General features: G+C 34.3%; 1 protein-coding gene across 6 annotated transcripts in view; it reads right to left on the bottom strand.

Annotated features, from left to right (window-relative positions):
• Positions 1–798: 798 nt before the first annotated feature.
• The window catches only part of LOC122533576 (synapse-associated protein 1), a 134,889-nt gene continuing 116,631 nt past the window's right edge, over positions 799–19,056 (bottom strand). For 3 of the 6 annotated variants that reach the window (XM_043663431.1, XM_043663435.1, XM_043663432.1), the window contains one exon: positions 799–4,949. In XM_043663431.1, the coding sequence (XP_043519366.1) occupies positions 4,768–4,949 (182 nt within the window). In that variant the 3' untranslated portion in view covers positions 799–4,767. Of the gene's footprint in view, positions 4,950–16,577; positions 17,406–18,114; positions 18,366–19,056 lie in introns of those variants that run through there. The other 3 variants (XM_043663434.1, XM_043663436.1, XM_043663433.1) reach the window with 3 other exon arrangements.

The raw sequence follows: 19,056 nt of genomic DNA, 5'->3' as shown, positions 1-19,056 counted from the left end.
ACATTTAATATTATATATTGATATATATTGTTCCAGTATACATTTAAAAGATGAAGGACTTGCGAACATGTATTTTTTCTTCCATTATCAGTTGAGAAAAAACATACATAAAACGCTCAAAAAACTGGCAACCTTAATATGCACGCGTGCAAGAAATATAATAGGGATCGCTTCATGAATAGAATCATAGAATTATACAATCATAGAATCATAGAATCATGGAATCATAGAATCAGAGAATTATACAATCATAAAATCATAGGATCAGAATTATACAATCATGAAATCATAGGATCAGAATTATACAATCATAGAATCATAGAATACAATAATAATAAATTAGTTTGTCAATGAAAGACACATTCAACATTGCGATTTACGTATATCGTTCTCGTTCTTCCCGATGTTGCCTCGGATGAGGAATCACACATTACCAAACGCGTTTTGTCCTTGACGTCCATATGTATGTATATGGAGGCCGCGCATTCCTGTCTTTCATTAACATGTTAACAAACTCAGGCCTAATTAACGCATAACGTTAATATATGTGTACACACATACATATATAGTATATATTTTGACATACAACATACATGTTACACATCGATCTAACAACTAGTACGAATGAAAGTTTCACAGAGAGCTGGGTGAAACACGCGCACTCGGTGAACCAGCGTTGAGCTCAGAATCAAGTCCTTTCACAAATTTATATTCTACTCCCTTCAAGAATCTCTAAACTAAATGTACTCAATTATTTTTTTCATACGTAACGTATATATATATGTATATTTTTTTTTCTTTAACTCTCGCGAGCGTCGAGTCGGTCGATGCACGGATTAAAAGGATAACATACAAAATCTCCGAGAAGAATTGACGAAAAAATCTGGACTCAACATGGTGTACGCAAAACGATCGTCATAAACCGAAAGTGCTTCGCTTCTTCTGGCACGTTAACCATCTCTCTCTCAAATATCTCGTGCAATATTCCATATCTCAAATACAATACGCATCGTGGTCTCTCTTTTTCGATTCCGGGTCAATCTCCTTAGACTTTCGTTTCCATCGATAGCAAGACAGCACACACCCCTCTTCTTCTCTTGCACAACAATCGTATCATTCTAATATCCTCTCATCGATCGTAGAATGCACACGTGACGCGCGAAGGCACGCTTTAATGAAGACAAAAGATTTCGTGTCGTCAAACAATGCTAAATTTGATCCATAGCGACTCTTTTTTTTTTTTTCTTTTTTCTTTAATTCTTTTCTTTTCTTTTTTTTTTTTTTTCATTTGATTACACCAAAGAGAACTTGTTTGCCAGAAGGTGAAAGCATTGAGAGGAAATCATATCAAGAGAGTGTTCGTTTTCCGTTTGTTATTGATCAACTCATTTTTCTTAATTGGTTCTATTGACAATTTGAACTCCCTCTCAACGTCACGTGGACACTCGGCCGCATACTAAAACACGTTCAACACATCGCGGCGCGGTTATTACAAACACTTAATATAATAAATATTTGGGCAACTCTCAACGCAAAAAAACAACGTGTCTCTCGCGACGCAACATCAACAAACGCGCCCGATGATGATAATAATTACACTTGTATAATAATAATAATAATGATATAATATTAAAAACGTTAATACGCATGGATCTTTGCCAATTTAATTTCTTCCCTCCGCTCTTGATTTCTCGTCAAATTAAATTCATCTTTGGCGTGTAACGTCAACGAATAACAAATGCAAGGGGATCGTCGCGTAGAAAACGTAACCATCGCTTCTTAATTGTTCCTTAATTTTCTCTTTTTCTTCTTTTTTTTTTTCTTTTTCGGGGAAAAAATAAAGCCGACGATATTCGACACACTCGAACAGTCTCTTTTGACCACACGGCAGTGTAAATATGTCACTTCGGATATTCCTCGAGCTTGATGAAGACGTTTTTCGACAGTTCTTCTTTCCAATTTTTTTTATATTTTTTTTTTTCATTTTTATATGTTCACACATATATATATATATGTTTATATTTCTATTTATATACTACTCTGTTAATACAGTAATGTTTGCATAATACACACGAAAGTAACATACAGTTAATTTTTTTTTTTTCCAAGTACAAGCAGAAAGTTTTGAATTTTTTTTTTTGAATTTTTTTTTGAATTTTTTGAAATTTTTTTGTGTATGTGTATATATATGTATATATATTTGTCTATATTCTCTACTAACATGTATTTTGCACATATAACACGTATTTTGCACATATAACACGTATTTTGCACATATAACACGTATTTTGAACATATAACACGTATCTTGTACACATAACACGTATTTTGACACGTACATGATTTTAACACATATATGAGAGATTCAAGAATGCTTATTCTTTTAATTGTTTTCGTTGCTCAAATAAAATTGAACATAAATAATAATTAATATAAGGAGAAAGTTTGGAATGTTGGGATTTTTTTTTTTTTTTTTTTTAACTTTTTTAAGTCTTATATATATTCGCTCTGGTCTAATAGAGGGCGCTTCATCTAGCAATTGACATATGTAAGTGTAACGTTAAAGATATATGTATGCTTCTCACGTGCTCATCCGTTTACCGTTTGAACGATTCACGGATCATCGATGGATGGAATTATCGACGGAGGTTCGAGAAGCAACATCAATCGAAACGACAATTTTTTTTTTTTTTTTACGATCTATCGATTACCATTTCCCTTCCTCTCTTTCTTTCTCTTTACTTTTTTTTTTTTCATCTTCATCGTACTCGAGGAACAACAAACGTACGTGCTGTCGAAGAAAGCACCCTATCGAAAGAAAAACGCAGAACAGATTCCTTCTTTCTTTTTAAGCTTTTCCTTTTCATTGTTTCTCTCTCTCTCTCTCTCTCTCTCTCTCTCTCTCTTTCTCTGTGTTTTCGGTTAGAAAAAGAAATAAGAAAAAAAAAGATGTAGTCAGACGTGGTCTCGCTCTCATTTCCCTTCTGTTTTCTCTTTGTCTCTGTTCTTGGTCCGAAAAAGAAATAAAAAAAAAAAGATGTAGGTGGTCTCACTCTCATTTCCCCTCTGTTTCCTTTCTGTCCCTGTTCTCGGTTAGAAAGAAAATTAGAAAAAAAGATGCGGCCAGACGTGGTCTCACTCTGATTCCCTTCTCTCTGTAACTCTGTTTCTGGTTAGAAAAAAAAAAATAAGAAAAAAAGATATAGTCAGACGTGGTCCCATTTTCTTTTCCTTCTCTCTATCTCTGTTTCTGGCTAGAAAAAAAAAAAATAATAAAAAAAGATGTAGCCAGACGTGGTCTCACTCTGTTTTCCTTCTCTCTGTCTCTGTTTGTAGTTAGAAAAAAAAAATAATAAAAAAAAGATGTAGCCAGACCGTGGTCCCATTCTCGTTTCCTTCTCTCCATCTCTGTTTCTGGTTAGAAAAAAAATAATAAAAAAAGATGTAGCCAGACGTGCTCTCACTCTCTATTCCTTCTCTCTATTTCTGTTTCTGGTTAGAAAAAAAAAAAAATAATAAAAAAAAAGATGTAGCCAGACCGTGGTCCCATTCTCGTTTCCTTCTCTCTATCTCTGTTTCTGGTTAGAAAAAAAAATTAAAAAAAAGTCAGACGTGGTCTCGCTCTGTTTTCCTTCTCTCTATTTCTGTTTATGGTTAGAAAAAAAAATAATGAAAAAAGGATGTAGTCAGACCGTGGTCCCATTCTCGTTTCCTTCTCTCTGTCTCTGTTTCCGGTTAGAAAAGAAATAAGAAAGAAAGATGTAGTCAAATGTGGCCTCACTCTCTTTCTCTTTCTGTCTTCTCACTGTCTCTGCTTCCGGTCAGGAAAAAAAAAAATATGCAGTCAAACGTGGCCTTACTCTCTCTCTCTCCTTACGTCTTTCCTCTCTTTTCTCTCGTCTTTTGTCTCTTTCCTCTGTTCTCAGTTAAAAAAAAACAAAAAAACAAAAGACCAAAAGAAACATCAGACTTGATCAGACTCTCTCTCGCGTTTCCTCTCGCCTCTGTTTCGCTTTTTTCGCAGACCTTACAACTAGGATAATAATAAACCCGCGGGCCACGGACAAACACTTCTCCCCTTCTGCCTTACCGGCGGCCCACACCGTGCCAACAAGACTTTAGAGACACTGTCGGATTCCTTCCTTTCTGATTACCACGTATTTGCTCGCACCTACATCTTATTTTATTTACTATATTTCCAATTCATATTTTTATCCTAGGCTTGTCCGAATTGTTTTTTTTTTTTATTAAATTAAACTCATACGTCGCCAACTTTTTGGCCAGGAATTCCTGCAAGTACGCGTAAATCTGTGGTAAGCAGAGGAGGAGGATTTTTCAAAGTCTAGTAGTTATGGAGGGGGCCGCTCAGCAAAGTAGAAAAGGTGAAATGTCTGCCCGTGGCCCGCGGGAGCCGCGAGAGTCTTCGGCATCCTAGTCTCGTAACATTGTTATCGTTCCACGTAGCATTGACAACATCTCGAACAGTTCTCACTTCGTCGATCCTTCTGCCAAACGTTGTTCCTCCTCCCTAAACAATTGTGACAACGGTTAGGGGAGAGCTAAAAGAGGAGAAAAAGCAGAAAGAATCGTCACCCTTGCCACCCTCTTTGCCTCTTCGGGTTCGATTGGCGGTGGATCGACGAGAGAGAGAAAACACGCGACAACCGCAGCAGACTCGCTCATTCACTCACTCTAACGACGTCCTAATCGTCCTCGCGGATGATCTGAGAACGCAGACAAGATCGCAACGTCTGATTGTAATTCCGTTTACTTGAGGTCCCCTTCTTCTTCGTCGTCGTTCGCTAGCAGCTCGTCGATCTGTCTCTCCCAATCTTTGTCCAACACGTCGCCGCTTCTGACCGGCATCGCCACGGTGTTCCTCTCCTCGTTACCTGTCACTACCTCGTAATCCTTTAGTTCCGCTTCCAATTCGCGTTCCCAATCCTCTTCTGCAGAGATTCACAAGTAGCGTTTGTAGGCTGGTTTCAAGCGGGCCACACACGGCCACTTGCTTTTTTTCGGCGCGTGTCGGTGTGGCGTGTGTGTGTGTGTGTGTGTGTGTGTGTGTTGTGTATGTGTTTTATATATAAATATATATGCTAGATATACTGTTATTGCTTATACGCGCGTCGCGGACTCGCGGGCCATAGTTTATCCACGCGTGGTCCATCGAGTTGTCGCCAGAGCTGTTGCTCGCTCCGGCCGCTCGTTTTTTTTCTTCATGTATCGGTCTCGCGACGCGCCCGATCCTCGTGTCACACTCCTCGCCAGTGTGTGCCAGTGTGTTAGAGTCTAATCGTGTCTCTATGTTAGCGTTAGTTGGGACAGGTTGGTGAAAGGCGAATATGGGTAGGAGGTAGAAGAAGGGGGAGGTGCTGGGGGTAAAAACTCAAACCACACGCGAAAAGGGGGTTGGGATGAAAAGGATGGGGGTTTTGAAACGCGAAACGCGGAACCAGCGTGTTCTGCCACACGCTCATCTTCGTCAGCTTCGCTCGCAGAATCTGTTGATATCCATGGCACATCCGGAGTCGCGAAGCTCCTTCTGCCTTCATATTGTATCAACAGTGTCGTGACGAACTTTTTCATACTTTGGCAACGCCGGAAAGTTGTCACCCGGGGTTGAAATAGAATTGAATTCGAGTATGATTCAACCCCGCACAGGTTCGGACTCTACTTCCCCCCGTTTAACGCGATTAAAGTAATTGCGTCTTCGCGAGCCGTGAATTTCGGCTGGGTTATCGCGCGAACCGCGATTCGCTGGAAATGATCTTCTAAGTTCGAAACTTAGTCAATCCTACCGCGAATTATTCCTTTTCACGGAGAAGTTCTATGTAATCTGTCCAAGAGTTTCACCTCGCAGGCTGCTAGTGGGTGTTACACACACTCGCGTTGAACTCGAGTCGCGGAGGCTTGTCTCACGGAAATTGTTTCTCACCGAACTTTTTTCGACTCTGCTGCTCACGCTCTCTCTGACAATCTGACCCTCGTGTCTGCACACCGATTCCTTCCTCGTCTTTACACGCATTTAGTCGAATTTAGTCGACGTGCGACAGCCTCGCGGATGCAGCCTGCTGGTGTCGAGATCTCGCGCCTGGTGTTACGGTTGTTTCTCTACTATCTTTTCTCCATTCTACCCTCTACTCTTATCCTTTTCTTTTCTGTCACTCTGTTATACTTTACTCTGTTCAGGCGAGATTTTGATACACCGGTGCACGCGCGAACTTCCTCGCGTGCCTGTTCACGCCGTTTATGCGCCCGTCCATGCGAGAAACGCGTTTCTCATTTTTGCTCGTTGATGTTCTGTTTTTTTTGCCAATTTGAACAAATTTTTTAACGTCGACGTGTTTTTTTTTTTTTTGTTTACCTGGAATTAATTTGGATGTTCGCATAATAATGGACGAGCGCGTAAATGGTTTCGCCCCCCGGTATTCAATCGGTTTCCACCGCGAATCCTTCGCGGTGTGACTCTCTGTTTTCGCTGTTAGTTGAATTGAATCGGAAGGAACATTCACTGCGAGGATTACACCCTCAGGAGAGGGGACAAAAGTTACAGCTTGATCCCAGCTTCGTTTAATTAGTTTCCTTTTTTTTTTTTTTTTTTTTTTCTTTTTTTTTTTTTTTTTTTTTTTTTTTTTTCGTCTTTTTTTGTTTTCTTTTTGATCGGGTATTGTCATAGAACAAATTAATGAATTTTGATTCGATTTTTTGTCCTGATTATGTTTCTTTTCTGGGGGAGGGGGGGGGGGGTAATAAGGGGACTGCCCGGCTACAACTTCGATGATACTATACAGCCAAGGGGGGATCTTTTTCTTCTGCCATGATGACGCAAATTCAAGGGGCAAAATCACCCTAGGAAGCTCAACCTACTTAATAGCTATCTCGCGAACGAGTTTATTTGAAATGAATCTATTCGACGAAAATCGAATGGTTTTTATTATCGAAAGAAAATGCGACAGCTGGCAAATATTCTAAGAAAATATATAAAAAAAGTCAATTAAAGAAATTCGTACAATTAAAGAAATTTTCTTTTCCCGAAATGATGCATTTTAATTGATACGTTACTGATTAATACAATCTAATTAATACGTACTGATTAATAAATCATTCGAGTTTAACATCTGTTTAACAAATTTTTTTTCCTATCAGCAAAAGTTCTCCAAATAGCACATAAGAGATTGAGGGTAGAGTGGTTTCACTACGCATGAATTTGAATTACCTAGCCGAGAGGGACGATAGGTGAAACAATAGCAACAATGATTGAAAAAAAGGAAAAAAACATAATATTTTTGGCTGTATTTTTTGCAAGTTTCGCCCAAGCTGCAACCGGACTGCCCCCAATTAACCTTTTAGTTATGGAAATTCATACTAAATAACTACATTAGAATAAATCGTGAATAAATTAAAGTTTTTGATATTGAGAGGATGAATAAATGAAAAAGTCTCCCGAATAAAGAATTCGAGAAACGGCATAACGATGTATGCAATTTTTTGCGACTGAGAAATTACAGTGGCGACTGTAAAAAGAAAAAAATAACATACGTGGAGGCGTAATCATTTGAGATCAACTATGGTGGCTATTGAAATGAAACTATTGTGGCTAACTAATACTATTGAAGGAAAAACGACACACGCGAAAAATTCACCCAAACTATGGTGGCTATTGAAATGAAACTATTGTGGCTAACCAATACTATTGAAGAAAAAACGACACACGCGAAAAATTCACCTGACAGCGCCATAAATTCGCGAAACAGAAGTTTGTTCTACTTTAAGAGTTACAGTTCCCTTTTCTCTCTGTTGAGTCTCTATATCTCTTACAATTCACTTCTCCCTTTTTATTTCGTTTATTTAAAGCGTTTATTTAGTATTTATTTAAAACAAGCATTCAACATCAAACGCAGAAGAGAACATCAAATGATGCGTGAAGACAGATTAGCAAGTGAATTGATTAGTAAATGAAAATAACTGATTAGTAAATAAGATAAGACAGACTGACACATACTACTTATACGTAAGTGAAAATAGATAGGATAGGGCAGACTGACATATATTTATACATAAGTGAAACTGGATAAGATAGAGCAGACTGACTTACTGTACAGCTAGACTGACATGTACTTATACATAAGTGAAAATTGATAGGATAGGGCAGACTGACATATAATTATACTAAGTGATACTAGATGAGATAGAGCAGACTGACTTTGCTGTAATTAACACTAAACGATATTTACTTACAATTATTTTCTTTTCTTAATTATTGCTTTATTATAACTATCTATTTTTATATTTCTACTTTCTAGATATCTATCTATATATATATATATATTTTCTACTTTTCGTTTTCATTTCCTGCCTTTTTCTCGAAAAACGACACAATAATGCAACTTTACCTGAGAAACTACAGTGGCTTACTGTCAAAGAAAAAAATGACATACGCAAGAGTGTAATCATTTAGGAGAAACTATAGTGACGTACTATTAGAAAAAAAAATGGACATGAAAAAAGAATTAATAATTTCGCGAAAATGATTATGTTTTCGCAAACACTTACGAAAAACTATAGTGAAAAACCATACTGTTAAAGGAAAAAACATTGGAGCGTAATCGTAATTTAGGAGAAACTGTAATGGCGTGCTCTTAAAGAAAAAATGACATACGCAGGAATGTAATCATTTTGGTAAAACTACAGTGACATATATATTAGAAAAAAAATGAATATAAAAAAAAAATTTAATAGTTTCGCGAAAATGATTACGACTTTCGTAAGCACTTACGAGAAACTATAGTAAAAAATCATACTATTAAAGAAAAAATAACTGAAGCGCAATCATTTGAGAGAAATTATACTGGGGTACTGTTAAAGAAAAAATTACACGAGAGCACAGTCTAGGAAAAACTATACTGAAATACTATTAAAGAAAAAATGACATACGCGAAAAATTCAACTGACAGCGCCACAAATTTGCGAAACAGAAGTTCGTTCTGCTTCAAGAGTCACAGTTCTCGTGTCGTTCTCCTTTTTTATCTATGTACACTTTCATTATCCCTTACAGTTTACTTTTCCCGTTTTATTTCGTTTATTTAAAGCGTATATTTCGTGTATTTAAAACAATCGTTCAACATCAAACACAGAGAAGAACAACAAATGATACGTGACAGATTAGTAAATGAACCGATTAGTAAATGAAAATAGATACGATAAGACAGACTGACATGTATTTATACTTAAATAAAAATAGATACGATAGGGCAGACTGACATGTACTTATATGTAAATGAAAATAGAGTGGAAAGAGAGACACAAACTAAGATAATGCAGACTGACATGTATTATACTTGTATGCACTACACCTAATAACATTTATTTAGAATTACTATTATATTTTCCTTATTCATTACTTTAGAATTTTCATTGCTTTGGAACCTTTTACTTTCTAGATATATATATATATATATATTTTTTTTTTCATATTTTTTTAATGCCTTCTTCTCGACACAAAGTAGTGGGCAACTTTTTTTGCCTGAGGAACTATAGTGGCTTACTGTCTCAAAAAATGACAGCGTAATCAATTACGAGAAACTATAGTACTGTTAAAAAAAACAATATAACATACGTACGAATGTAGTCATTAGTTCGTACTATTCCGAACAAAATATGACAAAGAAAAATTAATTCGCGAAAGTTTCGCAAAAATGATTATGTTTTCGTAACCACTTACGAGAAACTATAGTAAAAGCTCGTAATATTAAAGAAAAAATAGCTAATAAAATAATTGGAACGTAATCATTTGAAGAAAATTATACTGGCGTATTGTTAAAGAAAAAAATTACATGAGAGTATAATAATCTAGGAAAACTGTGCTGGCGTACTATTGAAGAAAAAATGACATACGCAAAAAAAGAGGCACAGTTCTCGTGTCATCCATCTCCTTTATCTATGTACACTTTCTTTCTCTTTTACAATTTACTTCTCCCGTTTTATTTCGTTTATTTAAAGCGTATATTTAGTGTATTTCAAACAACCCTTCAACATCAAACACATCAAATGATACGTGAAGATGGATTAGTAAATGGACCGATTAGTAAATGAAAATAGAGAGAATAAGACAGACTGACATGTACTTGTATGTAAATAAAAATAGATACGATAGGGCAGACTGACATGTATTTATATGTAAATGAAAATAGAGTGGAAAGAGAGACACAAACTAAGATAATGCCGACTGACATGTAATATACTTCTATGCACAATATCTAATAACATTTATTTAGAATTATTATAATTATTTTCCTTATTCATTACTTTAGAATTTTTTTATTTATTGCTTTGGAACTTTCATATTTCTACTTTCTAGATATATATATATATTTTTATACATTCTTTTAAATTTTTTATTTTTTTTATATATTATTTTAAATTTTTAAATTTTTTTTTATGTATTCTTTTAAATTTTTCATTTTTTTTTCTCTCCTCCTTCTCCAGAAACAACACAATGATGTATGCAACTTTTTTTGCCTGAGGAACTATAGTGGCTTACTGTCAAAGAAAAAAAATGACATACGTAAGAGCGTAATCAATTAGGAGAAACTATAGTGACGTACCAGAGAAATAAAAAGGAAATGAAAAAAAATTAATAGTTTCGCGAAAATGATTACGATTTTCGTAAACACTTACGAGAAACTATAGTAAAAAATCATAATATTAACGAAAAAATAACTAATAAAATAATTCGATAAATTAATTATTTGCGGGAAATTATACTGGCGTACTGTTAACGAAAAAATTACATGAGAGCATAATAATTTAGGAAAAATTACAGACGTACTATTAAAGAAAAAATGACAAAGGCAAAAAAAGAGACATAGTTCTCGTGTCGTCCTCCTCTTTTCTCTGAGTACACTTTCCTTATCCCTTACNTGAAAAAAAATTAATAGTTTCGCGAAAATGATTACGATTTTCGTAAACACTTACGAGAAACTATAGTAAAAAATCATAATACTAAAGAAAAAATAACTAATAAAATAATTGGATAAATTAATCATTTGAGAGAAATTATACTGGCGTACTGTTAAAGAAAAAATTACATGAGAGGATAGTCTAGGAAAAACTATACTGAAGTACTATTAAAGAAAAAATACGCGAAAAATTCAACTGACAGCGCCACATATTCGCGAAACAGAAGTTCGTTCTGCTTCAAGAGTCACAGTTCTAGTGTCGTCCTCCTCTTTTCTCTACGTATACTTTCCTTATCCCTTATAATTCACTTCTCCCTTTTTATTTCGTTTATTTATTTAAAGCGTTTGTTTAAAGCGTTTATTTAGTGTATTTAAAACAATCCTTCAACATTAAACACAGAAGAGAACATCAAATGAATTGAAGACAGATTAGTAAATGAGCTGATTAGTAAATGAAAATAGATAAGATAAGACTGACTGACATGTACTTATACGTAAATAAAAATAGATACGATAGGGCAGACTGACATGTACTTATATCTAAATGAAAATAGAGTGGAAAAAGAGACACAAACTAAGATAACGCAGAGACTGACATGTAATATACTTCTATGCACAATACTTAACATTTATTTAGAATTATTTTTCATATTTTAATCGCTGCTTTGGTACGACCTTTTCCTTTATATTTCTATTTTCTACGTATATACATATATATATTTTTTATTTTTCTTTTTTTTTTGGCTGTCTTCTGGAGAAACGACACAATGATGTATGCACCTTTTTTTGATTCAGTAACTATAGTGGCTTATTGCCAAAGAAAACAATGACATACGCAAGAGCGTAATCATTTAGGAGAAACTATAATGGTGCACTGTTAAGGAAAAAGAAAATGATATACAAAGTTGCGTTATCATTTAAGGAAACTATAGTGGGACTCTTAAAATGTATAATACGATAGCGTAATTACTTGGAAAAAATGGCGTGCTGTTAAAAAGAAATGATATGGGTACGTAATCATTCAAGAGAAACTATAGTAGCGTACGGAGGAAAAAAATTTGACATGCGTAATTCACTCTCTTTATCCCTTACAATTCATTTTTTTCTGTTTTATTTCGTATGTATTCGAAATCAACATCTTTCAACGTCAATCACAGAAAAGAACATCAAGTGAATACTGATGAGCGAATGCAGCTGGATTGATATAATGATAAATGAAAGTAGATAAGAAAATAATAGATGATAGTAAATGAAAATGAAGTGATTGAAGTGCGGACTGACATGTATATAGACAATATTTTACACATTTAGTAGTAATATTTAATTAATAGCCTATTTTTTTATGTATATATTTTATGTATATATTTTCATCTATATTCTACTTTACACATTTAATACACTTAATTTACACTTAATTAGTATTATATATTCTCTTTTTTTTTCTCAGTTTTTGCTTTATTATAACTTTATATTTTTATATTTCTACTTTCAGTGCATATTTTTCAGTGCGTATATATATATATATATATACTTTTTATCGTTCTTTTTTTTGCAATTTTTTCAAGAAACGACACAATGATATATGGAAGTTTTTATGAATCACTATAGTGGCTTATGACAAAAATGACACACGCAAGAGCGTAATATCATTTAGGTGAAATTATAGTAGCGTACTGTAAAAAAAAAATGATACGGCTACCTAAGAGAAACGATACGATGTACTGTTAAAAAGAAATGATACGGCATCACTTAAGAGAAACTATAGTGGAATACTGTCAAAGAAAAAAATTATACAATAGCATGGCAATCATTGAAGAGAAACTATAATAGCGTACTGAAGAAAAAAATATGACATATATAGTTCACTCTCTTTATCCCTCACAATTCATTTTTTCCTTTTTATTTCGTATGTATTTAAGATCAACATCAAACACAGAAAAGAACATCAAGTGAATACTGATGAGCGAATGCAGCTGGATTGATACAATGATAAATGAAAGTAGATAAGAAAATAATAGATGATAGTAAATGAAAATGAAGTGATTGAAGCGCAGACTGACACGTATATAGACAATATTTTACACATTTAGTAGTAATATTTAATTCATAGCCTATTTCTTTTTGAGCATACTTTACACATTTAATAGTTACACTTAATTAGTATTCTCTTTTTTTTCTCAATTTTTGTTTTATTATAATTTTTTACATTTTTTTATATTTCTACTTTTTATACATCTATGTATATATATATTTTTATATGTCTTTTTTGTCTGCATTCTTCTCGAAATGATGCATGCAGCTTTCTTTGATTCAAAAACTATAGTGGCTTACAGTCAAAGAAAAAAATGACATACGCAAGAACGTAATCATTTAGGAGAAACTATAGTAGCGTACTGTTAAATAAAAAATGACACGGGAGCGTAATCATTTGGTAAAAGCTGCAATGGCGTATTGTTAAAAAGAAATGATATGGTTATCTAAGAGAAACGATACGGCTAGCTGTTAAAAAGAAATGATACGGCTACATAACACAAACGATACGGCGCACTGTTAAAAAGAAATGACACGGCTACCTGATTATTTAAGAGAAATTATAGTGATGTACTGTTAAAGAAAAAATAAAAAAAAATGACATACAAAGATAAGCGTTATAGTGGAATACTGTTAAAGAAGAAAATGATACGACAGCAAAATTATTTGGAAAAAGCTATTTTTGAAACGATACGGCGTACTGTCAAAAAAGAAATGACACGGCTTCCGAACACAAACGATACGGCGCACTGTTAGAAAAAAAAATGGCTACCTGATTATTTACGAGACATTATAGTGATGTACTGTTAAAGAAAAAATAAAAAAAAATGACATACAAAGCTAAGCGTTATCATTTAAAGAAACTATAGTGGAATACTGTAAAAGGAAAAAAAATGATACGATAGCATAATTATTTGGGAAAAGCTATTTTTGAAACGATACGGTGTGCTGTTAAAAAGAAATGATACGAGTACCTAATCATTTAAAAGAAATTATAGTACTGTTAAAGGAAAAATAAAAAAAAATGACATACAATGTTAAGCGTTATCATTTAAAGAAATTATAGTTTCTGTTAAAGATGAAAATGATACGATAGCATTTATTATTTGAGCAAAGCTATTTTTGAAACGATACGGCATACTGTTAAAAAAGAAATGACACGGCTACCGAACACAAACGATACGGCGCACTGTTAAAAAAAAAATGGCTACCTAATCATTTAAGAGAAGTTACAGTGATGTACTGTTAAAGAAAAAATAAAATAAATGACATACAAAGATAAGCGTTATCATTTAAAGAAATTATAGAATACTGTTAAAGAAAAAATAGCATAATTATTTGAGAAAAGCTTTTGGAAACAATACGGCATACTGTTAAAAAGAAATGATACGGCTACCTAATAATTTAAGAGAAATTATAGTGATGTACTGTTAAAGAAAAAATAAAAAAAAATGACATACAAAGATTGATATAATGACAAATGAAAGTAGATAAGAAAATAGTAGATAATAATAAATGAAAATAACAGAATGCAGACTGACATATATTAAATAGATAGGCATTACACATAATTACATCTAAATATATTTACACTTAATATTTACACTTAATATTTACACTTATCGTAATGAGTATTCTCTTTTTTTTGTCAATTTTTGCTTTATTACAACTTTCTAATATCTCTACTTTGTATACACATATAGATACATATATTTTTTTTTTATTTTTCTTTTTTTCTTCTTGCTCGAGACAAACGAGACAATGATGCAGCCAACTTTTTTTGACTCGGAAACTGTAACTGCTGTCGATACAACAAAAATGACATGCGCAAAAGCGTAATCAACTAAGAGAAACTTTTTTTCCCACAATCGCGAAATGTTAGAAAAAAGAGACTGAACATGAAAAAACGAATGAAAAATGTTAATAGTTTCGCGAAAATGATTACGTTCTGCGTAACCACTTACGAAAAACTATAGTGAAAAATCATACTGTTACAGGAAAAAATAATAACATTGGAACGTAATCATACTAGAAACTATAGCGGCGCATTGTTAAAGAAATAAACGCAAGTGTAACCAGTACATATGCAAAAATGTAATCGGTTAGAGAAAAAACTGTCGCGGTTTAACTGTTGAAGAAAACTGATACGAATGGCGAAAAACTATAATGGCGTTAAAGAAAAAATGACAGGGAAGCGTAAACATTTCGATGAAACTATAGTGGTGTACTCGGAAATGAAATGACACACGCAAGAGCGTAATCATTTGAAAGAAATTATAATGGCACATTATTAAGGGAAAAACGACATGTAAGAATATAATTTAGGAGAAACTAACTGCATTGTTAAATGGAAAAAAAACTAACACGGGAGCGTAATAGTTTTAAAGGAACTAAAGTGATACACTAACTAAAAGGTTAATAATAGGCCTGTCCAATCTGTGGATCGTGCCTCCCTTCGGGCGCCCCTTATTAAGGGAGCCCCCTCCTTACTCAATTTTCGTTGCCGTTTCTTTCCCTTCTAGACGACGCACAAGCCTTACTCACGCAAGTCTCGAATCATGTGACAGTTACAACCCTCACTGTCATCAACCCGAAACTGAACTGTCGTCTGTGTGCACAAACCTCGCTGTTCACACGAATCGAGGGCTCGTGTGATGTCGCGAGGGCTCATGCCCCGTATAAAAAGAAAGAAACAAGAACGAAGAGTGAGCATGAAGGGGGCCACTCGATGGGGGGAGTAAGCCACAGGTTGGACAGGCCAAGCTTTAGTGAATATGTTTTGCTGGGTTTTACTTTGTCTTTTCTTCTACCTTTTGTCCCCTCATTCTCTCTCTCTCTGTTATTAATTTGTTGCGCGAAAGGAAGATGGCCGAATCGCAATCAGCGGATGTTCCTGCATTTTGTCAAGCTTTCATTCGTACGGAAAGTATTCAACTGATAGCGCGTGAATTACGCGGTAAAGAAGTTTTGTTGTTCTATTTCAGTAATTACAGTTCTCGCGTCGTCCTTCTCTTTTTTTTGCCCCTCTCCTGTTACTATCTTCATCTGATTATATATATCCGTTTAATACATTTAACATTCAATATTGAAGAAAGAGTTGGAAGGGAAGAACATCTATTGGTTAAGAAAGAACAGAGAGAAAGTACAGAGAAACAGCACAATTAGACACAGACGACATCTAACTAACTTCTTTTTTTTTTTCTTTTTTTTTCTCTTTTTTGCTTTATAATGATTTTTCACATTCTTGTACACAGATACATTTTTTTTTGCGTTTTTTTCGTTTGTTTTTTGTTTTTTTGTCTTTTTTTTGGGCTTTCTTTTCCACAATATCTTTTTTTCGTTCTTCATCAAAGATCTTCTCATTCGTCTGCCTCCTATCACTTTCTCCCTCCCAGTCTTACATATGTTTCTTCTGCTCCGTTCTCTCTGCGTCTCTCTTTCCCTTTTGCTCATGCTACTTTTCTCGGTTGCTCTTTCCCAGGATGTTATCAATCGCGAATCGCGTAAGCTCTCCCCTCTTTACGCTTTTTCCCCTGCTTTGCCTATCCCTTCAACATCTCTTTCTCTCTCTCTCGCTCGCACACACTCACACTATTCCTTCCTCTCGAATCTTTTGTCCTTTCCGTTTCCCATAATTATGCCTTAAAAGTCAAACACATCTATCATGATTACATATAGTAGACAAAAGAAGCAGAGGGTAGTAGTAGTTCCCATCTTGCTTAAATATATATATTCCCATTGAACAATTACGAACACCACGATGACAAGCAACACCAATAACAATGCGCGAACCAGAGCGATAGTTTTAGTAGAATTGTCGTTAACTCAAACGTAAAGTCCAAGCCCCCCTAAATCGTAGATCGTTTTGCTCGGGCGCCCGCCGACGTATAGGGGATTTTGGAAACGCAAGAGGCAACTGAAACGGTATAATAACGCGGAAGAAGGTTGGAAGTTAAAGGACAGAATGACGAGAATGTCAGAAAAGCAATCCGAACATAACGAAATTAAACGGGTATAGAGATGGGTTTATCTTGTTTATCTGGGGGATCAGCATCTGAGGACGATGACGTCTCCCTGCTTGATTCGTCATCGTCCTCAGATAAAGTCGCGAGGTAACAGTAAAAAGAAAAAAAGAAACATATTAAAAGGATGAGGAGGAATAAGAGAAACAGCTTGGAAAAGAAGATTAAAACGTATACAGGACAAAAAGTATGAAAGGGGTGGGTTTGGAGCTGCGTCGTGAAGGTGACGTTGAACAAGATTGTAATTTTTTCGGTCTTTTTCTTCGGAAATTTAAGGGAGGAGGATCGAAGCTTGTATTTATTTATGCGGGGTGTGGGCTTTTTTTTTTAAGATTTTTTAGATTTTTTAAATTTTTTTTTTTTAATCGGAGATTACTGTCCTCTTCTTAGGCTGTTGACAGAATAGAATGGAAAAGCGGCCGTTTAGTCACATCTGGTATAGTTATGACAGTTAAGAGGTTACGAGGGGCGAGCAGGATTCATAACACACACATAGAATAAGGATGTGAAACTCTCGTGAAAGAGCGTACGCATCGATGAATGAAAATGGGGGGGTGGTGGAGGGAGAGGGGGTTGTACACATCGTACACACGAACAATTTTTAGTACAAGAGTGACAAAGCACACTGATAAAGATTAGAGTCAGAGTTAGAAAAAGCTACTCGCACGAGGATGGAGTCGAGAAAGTACATATACGTATATAGAGAGAGAGAAAAAAAAAAAGAAAAGAAAAGAAAAAAAAAAGAATGAAGATAGAAACGGGCATATATAGAGAACTACAAACGTGACGCAAACGTGGTTAGCTAGTGCGCTGGTGAGAAGATCGGTGGAAACATCGATACAGATTGATTTTCTCTTTTTTCTTTTTTTCTTTTGAGGTTTCACGTTCATTTATACGAGTATATACTCACGAGGAATATGTGTTTTTTTTCTTCGACACCTTGTGTTTTGGCACAGATCGCTCGATCCAAGAGGAACTTTTCCCTTTTTTATTTCAATCTTACGATTCTAGTTTTGCTTTTATACTCTTTTATGTCTCGTGTTTCATGTCCGATAATAAATGACAAAATGTTCGATGTTTCGGCTGCAACTGCATTTATTAATAAAAAGAGAACCCGTTCCTCTTCGAACGCATGTATCTAACATATGTATCCCTTGTTTGAAAATCTCGTTGGTGGTCGCAACCAGCACGAACATCTCGTCAAACATTGGCTAATCTACCGAGATGTGTGTACAGAACAATTTCGAATCAGCATGCATCATGATCTCATTTACAGAGATCGAGGATTCACTGCACACGACTGCAGGAATCCCCAATTTTACGAACGTCGTAGGCTCATAATAGTTTAACACCGAAACTATCGAAGATCGTGCTACAGAATAACAAAAAAAAATTCTTTCTACTCACAAATTAGGGAAACTTTAACAGCTTTAATAAAAATTTTAACAACTTTCATCCGAAAGTGAAAGTTTGCAACGCAAGTACGCGCCTACTCTAAAAGTTTCCAGGAAACCAGAAACTATCAAATAACATCCTACGCAACGAGTTCTCCGTATTAGATGCAATTTAGAAATATCAAACGAATATCAAAAAGTAAAAAAAAAATCCCAAGGCTTTCGAGTCTAATAAAATAATAATAAAAAAGTCAATAAAATTAAGTAATAATAAAAAGTCAATAATAATAATAAAAGTCAAAAAATTAAGTAATAATAAAAAGTCAATAATAATAATAAAAGTCAATAAAATTAAGTAATAATAAAAAGTCAGTAATAATAACAAAAGTCAATAAAATTATGTAATAATAAAAAGTCAGTAATAATAACAAAAGTCAATAACATTATGTAATAATAAAAAGTCAATAATAATAACAAAAGTCAATAAAATTATGTAATAATAAAAAGTCAATAATAATAACAAAACTCAATAAAATTATGTAATAATAAAAAGTCAGTAATAATAACAAAAGTCAATAAAATTATGTAATAATAAAAAGTCAGTAATAATAACAAAAGTCAATAAAATTATGTAATAATAAAAAGTCA

This window comes from Frieseomelitta varia, unplaced genomic scaffold (genome assembly GCF_011392965.1).
Source record: "Frieseomelitta varia isolate USP_RPSP 00005682 unplaced genomic scaffold, Fvar_1.2 scaffold_54, whole genome shotgun sequence".
Taxonomy (NCBI): domain Eukaryota; kingdom Metazoa; phylum Arthropoda; class Insecta; order Hymenoptera; family Apidae; genus Frieseomelitta; species Frieseomelitta varia.
This window is presented reverse-complemented; position numbering and strand designations above follow the sequence as displayed.